At 37.1% G+C, this 15,666-nt stretch overlaps 1 protein-coding gene across 3 annotated transcripts in view; it reads right to left on the minus strand.

The window, feature by feature from the left end:
- Positions 1 to 15,666, minus strand: part of LOC136764393 (disks large-associated protein 1) — a 194,164-nt gene that overhangs the window by 37,400 nt on the left and 141,098 nt on the right. For all 3 annotated transcript variants that reach the window (XM_066718420.1, XM_066718429.1, XM_066718438.1), the window contains exons 5-6: positions 13,469 to 13,646; positions 10,894 to 11,134 (exon numbers count right to left, since the gene is read on the minus strand). In XM_066718420.1, coding sequence (XP_066574517.1) covers positions 10,894 to 11,134; positions 13,469 to 13,646 — 419 coding nt within the window. The remainder of the gene's footprint in view (positions 1 to 10,893; positions 11,135 to 13,468; positions 13,647 to 15,666) is intronic.

A 15,666-nucleotide genomic window follows, 5' to 3' on the forward strand; every position in this document is an offset into this window, starting at 1 on the left:
TGAAAGTCAGGATTACACAAAAGTCTTTAAAGACAGTAGCCTATTATCGTGATATATACGTCAATTATTTGTGTTTGAAATGTATGTATGTATTTTGTTTAATTCCCCTACAGCCATCACGATTATCCTTGGATTAATGTTATATCAATCAAAAGAGTTTAAAAGTGTATTTAATCACTTCCTTTGAGTATACATACAACTATTATACATAACATAATTTAATGAGGAAAATTATGTCAGCCCTAGGTTGTCCTTTTATTTAATATACACAAACGTGTACTTAGTACCTTTTCCAGTCAAAGCTGCCTTATAAATCAAAAGCAGTTTTAATTATTCCAATACCTAATGCTGGGCGTCATGATGCCCTTCAAACACATTTTACTAATTTACATTTCACATGACATCTCCTATTTGCATGCAGCATTTAATATTTCTTCAGATGTCAGTGACATGATTCCTCTGCAGTTGGTAACCAAGCTCTTTATCCTCCTCTAGTGGGAAGACGTCCACATAACTTTACAATGAATGCTCACGATACATGCAAGGCGCCAGGAAAATATCCTGTTTATAACCATTTTAGCTTGAATGATTAAATCCAGGAGTCAGATTGATTTTTAGGATATTCTCTGATGTTCTTTTTTTTCTGGTTAGATCTCAATACAGCTCTCCGTAAAGTTCAAAACCTACACTTTAGGTGAATTAATGGCTTCAGTACGAATCAAGTCAGTCTTGGTGATGCTATTATGTAACTTTTTCCTAAACAACAACTTCATCATCTACTAAATTGTTATGTTAAAGGGATATAAACACACAGAAACAATAGTAAAGTATGAATCAATCCCCATAATGATGACATGTAATTGGTAGAATGAATGCTTTCACTATTGACTAGCCATAATATTTCAAGCCAACTAGCAACAATCACAAAACGAACTTCTGCCCATGAAATATGGAATTGTACGTGAGATAATTAAATCAATCCCTCTAATACTACATCTCTCCCAGGAAATACAAAAGTATTTGCACTGGTTTGTGGATTTCATGCTCAAGTCCAGGTCCCAGATCAAGGCACCTGTGAGAACATAGAAATGCATAATTTTCCTTATCTAAATGCTAAAAAATAAACTGTCAAATATCTATACATGTGGTATATGAAATAAGATGCATGTAATCTTAACCTATAGCCCTTGTAGTCAGGGAAACAGATGCTACCTCCTACAAGGCACCATCAGCAATACAGGAAGAGAGAGAAAAATAATGTATCAATGTCATCTTTAGACAGGGTTCTGCATTGGTTCAGCAATAATGTATCTGCCTTTTCCACTCATTTGTGTACAATTTCTAAACAAAGACATCAGCATCAGTGATACCTGATTGTCAGCTTATAGAAGATCCTTACAAAATTGCAGTCAATCATAGCCCACTCAAGCAAACTATGAAACGGTGAAATTAAAATTAGCAATGATGAAATTACTAATTAGCTTAAGAGAAAAAAGAACTAAACTAAACTAAATAAAATGGAACTGATTTATGTAATGAATACGTGTGAAACTATTTAGTATCCATTCAAAAATAGACATAAAAGAAATGTATTCCACAGAAAACTGTTAAATCAAGCCATTAATTTGCCATCAAGTTACTATTTTGGAGATTAGAGTTTATTTAAGATGCTTTACTAAAAGGGAGCCCTATTATCACTATTATAAGACTATATATGACATTTAGAACATTCTGATTAAATACTGACAAGGAGATTTGATCTGTCAAACCACTATCAGCGGAACAGGACAAAAGCCACAGGGACACAATTGGCATATGACACCTCCCCATTAAACTTTGAAAACTGTACAAGAAATTAATAAATCACTAACCACAATATTTTGAATCCCAAAATAAAGACTACATCTCATTCTTTACTTCAATTCGACAGCAGAAGGTGGTGGGAAAAAACTGAAAATAATTAATTGTTGGCTGAATAACCTGGGAGGATTAAAGATACAAAGAAACAGCAAGATGAAAATGTGATTCTTATGGCTTTAGATCTCAACACGGTGGTTTTAATTGAAGGTCACTGTCTCCAAAGAGGCAAAATATTTTCATCTGCTTAATTACTATAAAGCCTTCATCATCACAATTAATGCACAGTTGTTTTCCCAATGGTGTAAGTCAAGGCAGGTAATGAGCATCATTAAGACTTTAAGTAGCTGGCAGATTAAAGTTTACAATTAATGAAATCTCATAGTCCAAATCAAATATAAGAAAAGTTACATAATGTGTAATTATATATATATATATATATTCCTGTAACCGACCTTAAGGAGACAAGTCATAACAAAAAAATAGACTTTGTGTCGACATCTGACATGTCTCCCTAATAATTCAAGCAGATTTTGCAACTGTATAAAACTATTAAATGCTTGAAATACGTTTTTTTGGGCAAATACACTCATGTCTCCTTAAGGAACGAATTTTAAATTCTGTCTCTGTGATGAAGGTTACAGGGTTATGTATATATATATATATATATATATATATATATATGTATACATATGTATATCTATATGTATATACGTGTATATATATATATATATATATATATATATATATATATATATATGGTCCAGACAGTGTTCTCATGTTTGTTTTGTATTAAGTTTGTGAATTAGTGATTCGATCATGGCTCATCAGAACCTCAGCCAAGCTCTTTATTATATCACACAGGTGTGAGATGCATTGCAAATTGAGTATTCCTGTTTTTCTGTTTATTGTAGGGCCTATACACTCCACCACGTCTTGTCAGCCGAGGCCACGCCCCCTCCCTCCTATCTGACAGACTTATAATGAATAAGAAAACTCACAACAAAATACAATTTGTATGTTGTGAAAAACTCTATCTTCTAAGTGTAACAATGTGAGCAATTCTAATTTGCACTCACACAGGTGTGGAGTACATGGGGGGCGTGGACCCACAGGTGGGGATTTTGTTCTCCTTTGAGAGCAAATTACATGCCCTGAAAATTGACTATAAGAGTTGTGTGCAGTCAATGTGTGTGGTTACTAGCCTGAAAACAAGTTGCATGTCATCAAAAGACTGGTATAGACTCCAGGTCCTAAGCAGGAAACCCAGGACAGATGGGTTTGTGTCAAGCTGTCAACCATGACTTTGATTGCCTGGCACGGCACTAAAACACTCTCCCAGTAATGCCTGCCTCTGGTTTGCATATTTGACATGAAATGCTCTTTCGTTGAGAAACTACTATCAAAACAAGCTTAAATCAAAATGGTATCTCCTGGCAAGCTAAACAGCAGGAGTCATGGATATGTGTGCAAGCTCTACTAATAAATACTAACATCAATAATATTTAACTGTTCTATACAATTACTGGTGTTCTTGACTGACTATTTTCTGAGCATAGATATCCAAACTTCTCTTTCCTTTAGTTAATGGCTATGCACCGGTTCTGTGGATCTCCACAAAATTATTCTGAAGGAAGCACAATTCATTTTAATGAAATCATCTTTCTAGCGTCAAATTATATTTTATGTTGATCTTATTTTATAAACCAAACTAAAATATTTCAATAGTTTACTGAAATTATCAATTACTTACTGACAATCCAAATATCTAAAAATATAAACACAAATTGCAGCAACCTCTCACCGGTTAGAAAATTACAGTTTTAATGGTGCTGGGAGAGTCCACAGTCTTTCAAATAAAATATGAAGAATAACAGAAAAAATAAATCTCATCCTTTTTCCTAGCTTTCAGAACTGAAAACTCTGTGGGTCTGTACCATATGTCTCCTTTGAATCGCTCCAGGCGGTGAGCTTGGCAGGACTGGAATAAAGCATCTACCTTACAATGTACAGCACATTTTAATTCAGCTGTGCATAGGTCAAGGTGGACATTTGCTGTCTGAATAGTATTCCCTTCACAAGCAGTACTTCCATTGACCACGGATTAAATAAAGGTATTATTCGGCAGTTTCACAGCCTGTCAAAGCAAAAAGCTCTACAGCTGACACTTATACTCCTCGGGGAATGGACTTAAATTTTAATTCCGTTTACCCATTCATAATAAATTAAAGTAGCATCTAACAAACATCAGTTATACATTGTAGCATCTGGCGATAAATTAAAACAAAATAAGACACGGGTTTGTACTTTGTGATTCATGAATAGGTCAAGTTTTGATTTAGTTATTCCTGTTGGTCTCCTGGCTTCCATTTCAATGTAACCTCTCATTAGTTAACTTAATTGCTGTAATTACTGGCTCAACTGGACACACTTAAGATATTTTCCAAGATCTATTACAGCTGCTGATTAAAAGACACCCTTGATAAAATGCACGGCACCTGTATAAGAATTGGGGGAGTGGTGAAAGGTGTAAACTAATCCAGATGATCAAATAATTAGACCTATTTAGTAACTAAGACCTTGGTCAGAAAATAAGCCAGAAGGAGTGTAGTGGCATAGAGAGAGAGAGAGAGTGATAGTGAACCTGGTTACAGAACTTGGACTTGGAAATTAACTAAGGACATTGATTTTATTGTTTGTGTTTATTGTTAGTTTCTGTCTTTAGCACATGGTGGCTGTTTCCCCCAACCTAAATTACATCTCTAAAGTTTAATATCAAGTGATAATTACATGTAAACGGCATTGAGATCTCTAATATATAGTCTGTGACACAACCTGGTTGGCCTTGGTGAATTAAGTAGCATCCAGCAGTTCTCTTTTTTTTTTTTTAAGCAATGCTTTTCTCAGCAGGGAAATCTGAAAAATATTGAGAATAACATAATCTGTATTAAAATCATTTCTGCCGAAAGCAAGGCAGTAATCTATGATAATTCCCACTAGGCCGGGTTTTACTGCTTAAATACTGTTCTGTCAGAAGCCACATGCTCTCTCTGACGTGCACGGAGGATATTTCACCTGCGGTTCACCTCGGCGTGGGAACAACACGCAGCAGCAGGGCGCACAGCACACAGTCACAGGTTTTCAAATACTTTTTTCTTTTACTAATTTACTAAAAGAAAGTGTCAAGATTGCATCTGATTGAAGTAAGAAAAGATGGGGGGGGGGTTTAATACAAAGCACTGCAAAAAACTGTTATTCTAAAATGTAGTTTTAAAATATGCTTTTTTATGGACAACAACATAGATCTTTACATGTGGTCTGTCCATTACTGGAGAGCATTTAAACAATGTGAATGGGGAGGGAAACAAACATTTTTCTTCCTCTAATATAATCTTGCCTAATTTAAATTCCAGTCTCAAAAGTCTCTTTAATCAAAACCAATATGGCCAAAATGGGCAGGCTTTATTAGCACAGTAATGTGAATCTTATTGGCAGCCCTCCTAATGCACAGTCATAAAAGTCTGATAATATTAACATACACAAGTCATATTACAGTGTGAAATTTATCACTTACACGTGATTGTTAAAAAGCATTATCTATCTACTAGGGCACAACATATTATTCATCAAAATACACTCTTTACTTGTTCTATTGCAAGTCTGTACTTCAGTAAATAAGTTAAAAGCAAAGGCAAGATTCTTGATAGCATGTACATAGAAAATCTATTATAAGGGAATAGTGTACTTATAATCATGGCCTTTACATAAACACCTGCATAGGAAATGAAATAATCCTTGAACATCAAGCAGGATATACATAAGTCTCTTCCAATTCCTCTAGAATCTGTTTTTTTTTTATCTCACACACATTATAATGCTTAACAACAGCTGTGCAGCACGTCAGTTTGCTTCACCTTGGAGAAGTTATGTTTCAGTTTACTGGAGCCATTCCATAGCAATGCAAATGACACTCTTATGCAGAAAGAGCACAGCATGCCGCCGAAAAATAATAATAAACAAACAAACAAATAAAGATGGTTTGAACTATATAATTAATTCATATGTGAGCTGAAGATTATGAAAAGGAACACTGCCATTATAAATGTTCTGCTCTAATGCAGTGATCCTATCCTTGAATGCCCACACCCGAGGCACTCGGCATTGGAGGAGTGGAGTGGCTTGGTTCCAGGCTGGTGAGATGACATTTAACCTATGAGAGCCCGTCGTTTTCCACAGCATTAACATCCAATTACATGAGATCTTTCTGTTCAATAAACCACAACATAGGGGAAATCTTTACCAACAGCTCATTATACACTCACCTAAAGGATTATTAGGAACACCTGCTCAATTTCTCATTAATGCAATTATCTAACCAACCAATCACATGGCAGTTGCTTCAATGCATTTAGGGGTGTGGTCCTGGTCAAGACAATCTCCTGAACTCCAAACTGAATGTCTGAATGGGAAAGAAAGGTGATTTAAGCAATTTTGTGCGTGGCATGGTTGTTGGTGCCAGACGGGCCGGTCTGAGTATTTCACAATCTGCTCAGTTACTGGGATTTTCACGCACAACCATTTCTAGGGTTTACAAAGAATGGTGTGAAAAGGGAAAAACATCCAGTATGCGGCAGTCCTGTGGGGGTCGAAAATGCCTTGTTGATGCTAGAGGTCAGAGGAGAATGGGCCAACTGATTCAAGCTGATAGAAGAGCAACTTTGACTGAAATAACCACTCGTTACAACCGAGGTATGCAGCAAAGCATTTGTGAAGCCACAACACGTACAACCTTGAGGCGGATGGGCTACAACAGCAGAAGACCCCACCGGGTACCACTCATCTCCACTACAAATAGGAAAAAGAGGCTACAATTTGCACAAGCTCACCAAAATTGGACAGTTGAAGACTGGAAAAATGTTGCCTGGTCTGATGAGTCTAGATTTCTGTTGAGACATTCAGATGGTAGAGTCAGAATTTGGCGTAAACAGAATGAGAACATGGATCCATCATGCCTTGTTACCACTGTGCAGGCTGCTGGTGGTGGTGTAATGGTGTGGGGGATATTTTCTTGGCACACTTTAGGCCCCTTAGTGCCAATTGGGCATCGTTTAAATGCCACGGCCTACCTGAGCATTGTTTCTGACCATGTCCATCCCTTTATGACCACCATGTACCCATCCTCTGATGGCTACTTCCAGCAGGATAATGCACCATGTCACAAAGGTCGAATCATTTCAAATTGGTTTCTTGAACATGACAATGAGTTCACTGTACTAAACTGGCCCCCACAGTCACCAGATCTCAACCCAATAGAGCATCTTTGGGATGTGGTGGAACGGGAGCTTCGTGCCCTGGATGTGCATCCCACAAATCTCCATCAACTGCAAGATGCTATCCTATCAATATGGGCCAACATTTCTAAAGAATGCTTTCAGCACCTTGTTGAATCAATGCCACGTAGAATTAAGGCAGTTCTGAAGGTGAAAGGGGGTCAAACACAGTATTAGTATGGTGTTCCTAATAATCCTTTAGGTGAGTGTATAGCACTATGATTGAATATATTTGGTGCCATCTTTGAATAGCTTAAAGGTCTTAAGAACATAAGAACATAAGAAAGTTTACAAACGAGAGGAGGCCATTCAACTCATCATGCTCGTTTGGTGTCCATTAATATCTATGTGATCCAAGGATCCTATCCAGTCTATTTTTAAATGTTCCAAAATTTTCAGTTTCAGCCACATCGCTGGGGAGTTTGTTCCAGATTGTGACGCCTCTCTGTGTGAAGAAGTGTCTCCGGTTTTCCGTTTTGAATGCCTTGAAGCCTAATTTCCATTTGTGTCTCCGTGTGTGTGTGTCCCTGCTGATCTGGAAAAGCTCCTCTGGTTTGATGTGGTCGATGCCTTTAATGATTTTGAAGACTTGGATCAAGTCCCCACGTAGTCTCCTCTGTTCCAGGGTGAACAGGTTCAGTTCCCTCAGTCTCTCAGTAGGACATTCCCTTCAGACCTGGAATAAGTCTGGTTGCTCTCCTCTGAACTGCCTCTAGAGCAGCGATATCTTTCTTGAAGTGTGGAGCCCAGAACTGTCCACAGTATCCAGATGAGCTCTAACTAGTGCATTGTACAGTCTGAACATCACTGCCCTTGTTCTCAATTCTACACTTTTGACAATATACCCTAGCATTCTGTTTGCCTTTTTTATTGCCTCCCCACATTGCTTGGATGGAGAAAGTGAGGAGTCCACGTAGACTCCTAAATCTTTCTCATGTGTTACTTCATCTAGATCTGTACCTCCCATAGTGTAATTATAGTGGACATTTTTGTTACCTGCATGTATTACCTTGCACTTGTCCACATTGAATTTCATTTGCCAGGTGTCAGCCCACAACTGAATATTATTTAAGTCCCTTTGAATAGCCTGTGCTGCAGAGAGTGTATCTGCTGAGCCACCTATTTTAGTATCATCTGCAAATTTGACAAGTTTGCTAACTATCCCAGAGTCCAGATCATTCATATAGATTAGAAAAAGTAAAGGCCCTAGTACTGATCCCTGTGGAACTCCACTAACAACCTCACTCCAGTTAGAAGCGACTCCTCTAATCGACACCCTCTGTTTCCTATACATCAGCCAGTTCACTATCCATCTACTTACATTACCCTGAATGCCTACAGCTTCCAATTTGAGGATCAGTCTTTAGTGTAGAACCTTATCAAAAGCTTTTTTGGTCTTATGGTTACTTTTTCAAGAAGTTTAGATATGATCACTAATATAACAAAGTGTCTGAGAAAATGTGAGACTGTATATTCCTGTGCAGATTTTCACTCTCTGAAACTAAACTGTGGTGATTAATACATATGGAGATAAACTTGTCTGAATGGCAATGCTTCTACTTTGCTTGCATGGCTATTTTCAGAGCCCGCCTCCTGCCAGGTAATTGGTATTTCAGACACCAATGTCTCCTCCTTCATCACTAATGATTAGTGTTTTAGAATAGGCTTGTACTCAAGTTTGTCTATCTGTTAACCCGATGCTAGTTTTTAGAATGTGAACACACATAATCTCAATTAGATATCTGACCTTTACATATAAGCCAGTAGAACGTCTGCAAAAATATTTGGGAACATACTGAATTTGATTCAGTGATTATCGTTTCATTTATTTTTCTGCATCTTCAGAATTACTTTGGACCAATTGAGAAATAACAAATGACGAAGTAAAACACTTTTCTTTCACAGCAAGGAACATTAAGTATTGTTTTTTTTCTACCAGTACAAAAGGTCATCAGAAAGTGTCAAACTCCAAAAAATACAATGCTTCTTGCAAGCTAGGGCAAGCAAGGGTCGGAAAATTAAAGTGGTCTTAAATATCTCATACGTGTGAAGTTTAAACCATAGCATGCTACGTGATTCTTTGACTTCTTTTTTAGTTTTGATTTAATGGCCTTTGCTACCGGTACGCTTGAACACACTTAGAAAAAGTGCCTGGTTCCTGCCTGGTATCAGATTATGAGTGAAACCACCTTATAGAAAAAAAAATTAAGCTTTTTATTGTGCACGATGATTAAATTTATACTGATTGGCTATCTTTTTAGGAGCTTTCATTCTCTGGTTTACTTGGACTTATTTGCTGATAGTATTTTTATGATTGAAAGGAGCTAGTCTTGCGTGCACGTTTGCATATGCTGCTCTGTTCTTGCAGACAATACATCTCCGCTACATACTTCATAATAAAAAGTGAAATCTATTATTCATGGACTTATCAGGCCAAGCTACATTTTATCTTCCAAGGAAATCACAACACAGAGTGGCATGGCTGCAGGCTATATTTTATAGTGGTACTAGGAAATCAATATGATCAAAGAGAGAAGAAAGGTCCAAATGACTATAAAATGAGATGATAATCTTCTACTTTTAATTAGAAAAACAATTTATATTAACAGGGATACGTATGAATCTATGAATGCCTGACAAAATATCCTTACATAACTTATTATCACAAGAAATAATTAGCAAGAATTCAACTTTAGTAGAATGATATTAACAGCAATAAGCGAAGTGCTGCTATTTGTTTTAAATGACTATGACAAAAGACTGATGTAAACTTAAAAGCTCCAGCAACACTAATTAAAATTGCTTTCATTAACCAGATAACACGAGGTCAGAAGCTGAGTAATATTTCATTTTAATTAAAATAACTCAATTGTAACAAAAAAATAGGTATATCATTGTTACTAACTGAATTTATACTTAGGCACATTTATTGAATTGAATGATTTAACATTAAAAGGAATGTGACCATAGTTTGACCGTAATGTGCACGTTATTTCCCACAAAACGAATGAAATTAATAAATGACTAAATGAATAAATAAATGAATGAATATGTGGATACATTAATTTAGATGCATAAAGAGAGAGACATACTACTTACTAAATAATGTGGAGCTTTTAAAAAAACATTAGCAAATATAAAAAATACTGTCAGGAACTAGAGACTAGGGGGAGGAAGGTTATAACTTGAACAGAAATGAGGTGTTGCTTATTGGAGCCACTGATATAGACTATAAATACAATCATAACACATTCAAAACAAATACCAGGCAATAAATATTTCTCAATGATTATGCCAGCAAAACTGATGTTACCTAGAAATTATTAATAAACTAGAATAATATGCAGGCTAATATGTCTGTTCAACCTAATAGGCCGAAGATTTGCATTCTTAGCAAATCCAGTTGCAGGACTGTGTTTTAAAGAGAGACTTAACGTGCAATAAGACTGGGGCGTCCTACAGAAGACAGGGGTCAGGAATATTATGTTAAAAAGAAAAACGTTAGTAATGATGGACAGAAATACAGAAATATAGTTGCAGCCGGATGATGAGGGTGTTTGTTTCTGACAGGCCTGGAACAGAAATGGGAGGGATGCACATAAAGTAAGCTGGGGTGGGAGGGGACTAATCAAGGAGCTCTCACTAAGTGTGTATGACACTGGCCGGTGACCGAAGGAACGATTGAAGTAATCCCTCTGCGACTGACCTGTGCTGCTCTGGATGGTCCTGACCGTGGTGGTGGTGCGCGGAGGAGATGCCGAGCGCAGGGAGATGCACTCATCGTCCTGGGAGCAGCCCTTCTCGATGGCCCTCACGTAGCTGTGACTGCGCATTCGGAAGCAGCCGGGCATGGGCAGGTCCAGGGCGTCCACCGCCTGGGACTCCAGCTCGCTGAACACAGACTCGCACACGGACTCGAACTGGCCGTTCACTTCCACCTCGCTCACCTAAGAGAAGTGGGTGACAGAGGAGAGACATAAAAGCTAATTGCAAACATTCACACTGTACTCGAAGGTTAACTAATAGTACACATGAGGCCCATAGATTCCATTACATAATGTTTACTGTGTCCGTCTTTGTTGCTGTGATGTGAGATAGTTCTCTTAAGACCCTGTTGCAGTTCCTCAACTCAAACCGTTGTCATTTACTGCTTGGTCTAAAGTGACTTGAACGCCCTTTCCCCCAGAGGGTCACTCCAGCCACTGCAAATACTCAGCCAATAAATTAATCTGATAACAAAATGTAATAGATTAAGACATATCAATCAAATCAAAGTTGGTTTCCACAGCACACAAAAGCTGAAAGTAAAACACTTATAATGTTGATGTAATTGGTATTGACATTTGTGACTTAAACCACTACAAACAGCTGTAAGAAAGTTTCAAAATTGAAAAAGTTAAAATTCAGATATTTTGGGAAACGATAGACTTACGTAAAGTGGTGTAAGGGCTTCGACTCATTTGTGCATATTTTAAAACCACAGTACCATATCTCATCTCAATAACTTTTTTTACACAAGATCAGCAAAAAAAAGACCTGGTTTGGAGCAAACTTCACACTCACACTACATTCAACAGTACATTCACCCTCAACACGTACATGGATGTGTTATACACTACTTAACAAATGCATACCAGCAAGTTATAAATGTAAAACGACATAAATGTTGAATAGAATTAAACAATTCTTAAAGGGGATACAGATACACTACCGTTCAAAAGCTTGGGGTCACTTCAAAATTTCCTTGTTTTCGAAAGAAAAGCAATTTATTTGTCCATTAAAATGACATCAAATTGATCAGAAATACAGTGTAGACATTGTTGCTGGAAACGGAATTTGTAATGGAATATCTACATAGGCGTACAGAGGCCCATTATCAGCCACCATCAGTCCTGTGTTCCAATGGTACGTTGTGTTTGCTAATCCAAGTTTATCATTTTAAAAGGCTAATTGATCATTAGAAAACCCTTTTGCAATCATGTTAGCACAGCTGAAAACCGTTGTTCTGATTAAAGAAGCAATAAAACTGGCCTTTTTTAGACTAGGTGAGTATCTGGAGCATCAGCAATTGTGGGTTCGATTACAGGCTCAAAATGGCCAGAAACAAAGAACTTTCTTCTGAAACTCATCAGTCTATTCTTGTTCTGAGAAATTAAGGCTATTCCATGCGAGAAATTGCCAAGAAACTGAAGATCTCGTACAACGCTGTGTACTCCTCCCATCACAGAACAGAGCAAACTGGCTCTAACCAGAATAGAAAGAGGAGTGGGAGGCCCCGGTGCACAACTGAGCAAGAGGACAAATACATTAGAGTGTCTAGTTTGAGAAACAGACGCCTCACAGGTCCTCAACTGGCAGCTTCATTAAATAGTACCCACAAAACACCAGTCTCAACGTCAACAGTGAAGAGGCGACTCTGGGATGCTGGCCTTCTAGGCAGAGTTGCAAAGAAAAAGCCATCTCTCAGACTGGCCAATATCAATAAAAGATTAAGATGGGCAAAATAACACAGACACTGGACAGAGCAAGATTGGAAAAAAGTGGTATGGACAGACAAATCTAAGTTTGAGGTGTTCGGGTCACAAAGAAGAACATTCGTGCCCATCAAGCCAATCAAACTTGTGAGAGGTGCTTCAGGAAGCATGGGGTGAAATCTCTTCAGATTACCTCAACAAACTGACAACTAGAATGCCAAAGGTCTGCAGGGCTGTAATTGCTGCATATGGAGGATTCTTTGACAAAACAAAGTTTGAAGGACACAATTATTATTTCAATTAAAAATCATTATTTTAACTTTGTCAATGACTATATTTCCTATTCAAACTCATTTAATGTATGATTTCATGGAAAACAAGGACATTTCTAAGTGACCCCAAACTTTTGAACGGTAGTGTATGAAAACCGTCAAAAGCGATTTGTCTTTGGGATCAAAATACCTCATTTGAATGCCTTTTTAAAATCCTCAATTTTGGATCTTGGTCTGTAAGGAAATCTTTTATTGGTTTCCAGGCAGCACATTTGGATTAATTTACATTGTTTATCAAGGCGACTAATTGGGATACTTCTCTTGTCGACCATTTTCCGTAGACAGCAGTTGGGGGGGAGTGGAATTTGGTGTTCTTTTGAACTAATTAGTGCTGTGAACTTGATTCTTCTCATTAAGCCTAAGAAACAATGGCTGGAAACCGTAAACTTAATTAGCACGTTATTTTTTCCCTGAAAAGCCTCTAGGCCTAACAGGTACTTAACAGAGATTGCCTCCTGAAGCCTTATGCACCAACCTGACTGATGGTGCTCATGGCCCGCATGTAGCTCTCATTTCGTGATCGGAATTTAGGTGAGGTGAGCAGACCTGTTGGATCCAGGCTGTCCAGGCTCCTATTGATCGAAACTTCACTCACCGCCCTCAAGTAGCTGTGACTTCGAATCTGAAGTTTCGGAGAATGTTCTGTTGAAATCCTACAGGAAGAAGAGAGATAACCATATAAGTCTTTGGTAGCTGTGTGTCACAACTACAGTACAATATAGAATATAGGATAAGTAATATTATTATGGATATTAATATAAAAATACATATTTCTGACATCACACATAAAAATATGATTTTATATATATATATATATATATATATATATATATATATATAGAGGAGAGGAATTTTCAGAAGTATATTTTAGATATTTTCTGTATTATAGACCATTTTAAGATGCCATCATCAGCAGTTATGTCACCCATTTTGTGTGTTGCACGCAAATATCTGAATCAAGGAAAACAACTGCTTCTTATTTATTATGCCTATGACAGAAATGTATGTCATCTTCAACCTACTTGGCTTTTGAATCACCAAGTTTATTTGCTCATGATTTCTGTTTGGTTAGCTACTCGCTTTTTCAGTTATTCTGTATCTTTGATATTATGTAGGGTTTAGACATTGAAGACATACTATATGTTCTGAAAACATCCCATAGCTCTTTTGCTTATTGAAAAATAAGAAAAACAGGTTTTGACAAGGTATAGTTAATTTGTCCTAATCTGCAGGCTACCAGAAGGTGGATTGCCCCCCGTACAGCAGGGACTGTCAGTTTAATGAGTGAACAAGATACACATGTGAGACTCACCTGGGAGCCATGCCAGCTGTTTAGGTGTGACTTTCTATTAAAAGAAGGCTTGGACAATATGTTTATATCCCCGATGGGGAAACAGTGCACCTACAATGCTGCTTTTTTTTTACACTACTTCTTCCTTCTTGACTCCAGGTTGTAAAGCGTACATCTGTTCAGAATGATTTGCAGTGCATTCATGATATGATGGTGACATGCCAGGCCAAAATGTATAAAGCCTTTTGAATAAATCCTGACACAACACATCATCCTAAAGGAATGTCCCATCCGGCTTTGCTCCACTCATTTTGTGAAATTACAACAATTGTCAAACTACAGTTAAAGTGGTTTTGATTTCTATTGGCTCCACAAAACTTCCAGTTCTGATGACATTCTTTAACAAACTGCCACTAAATCAAGAGAGCTGTTCCACCTTTGATTTATGAAAAAGAAAGGATTCATTTATAGTATAATGTGAATAATGCAAATGGTAGTAGATGGAGTTTGTCAGCCACAATTTTCTTGTAATTTCTTAAGTATTCATAAATCTTAAAGGTTAACAGGGCTAATAAAGCAGTTCATAATATAGTTTATGTGTTACTCTGTAAACACAACAGCAGTTTAGAAACTATTATTTATTGACGTATGTTTTCATGTTACAGTGTCAGTCATTTTTATGGGCCATTTAGATAAACATACAAGTTTTCCGTGATTTACTGACTTCAGTTCCAGTCCATTTTAAATATGTATGTTTCTCTAATGGCACAACTCTCGAAAACGTGAAAAGGCACTCTTCTATAAAATGAATTCAGGAACCACGGTGTTTGGGAAGAACTGTTAAATGCACTTAAGCTGCCCACGCTTAGTTCATTCTAACGTGGTAGATACCTCCATTCTGAACTAATGCATAGAAGTCACGTGGATGGGACTGAAAACTTGAAAGGTTTGGTGGAAGATATAATAGATATAAAGTGAAGTTCAGAATTGTTTAGTCCTGCAAAACTCTTCCAGAGGGTGTCTTTTGGGAATAATCTCCTCAGAACAAAGACTAAAAGAAGTTAAAATGAAGTGCTGGAGATTCTGTATCTCAGTCATGAGGGATTTGGTTATGCATTATGCTGTTGATGCGGAATAACCTGATATTTTCTGCATCGTTATAATGATGATCTTTTGGATTAATGCGAGTTACATTTAGATTGAGAAAGCTCTATCCTTAGGTAATGGGCTTTGGAAAATGCAACAACATTATGCAAATATATATTATAATAGTCAATCATGCATATGTTTCAGATCTATATATTTATCATATCTTTTCTTGTGCCTCTTCTTTCTTTATTTCTGATAATTATTATTATTAATGATTATTAATGATTCTAATT

The sequence above is a fragment of the Amia ocellicauda genome, chromosome 2 (assembly GCF_036373705.1).
Source record: "Amia ocellicauda isolate fAmiCal2 chromosome 2, fAmiCal2.hap1, whole genome shotgun sequence".
Taxonomy (NCBI): Eukaryota; Metazoa; Chordata; class Actinopteri; order Amiiformes; family Amiidae; genus Amia; species Amia ocellicauda.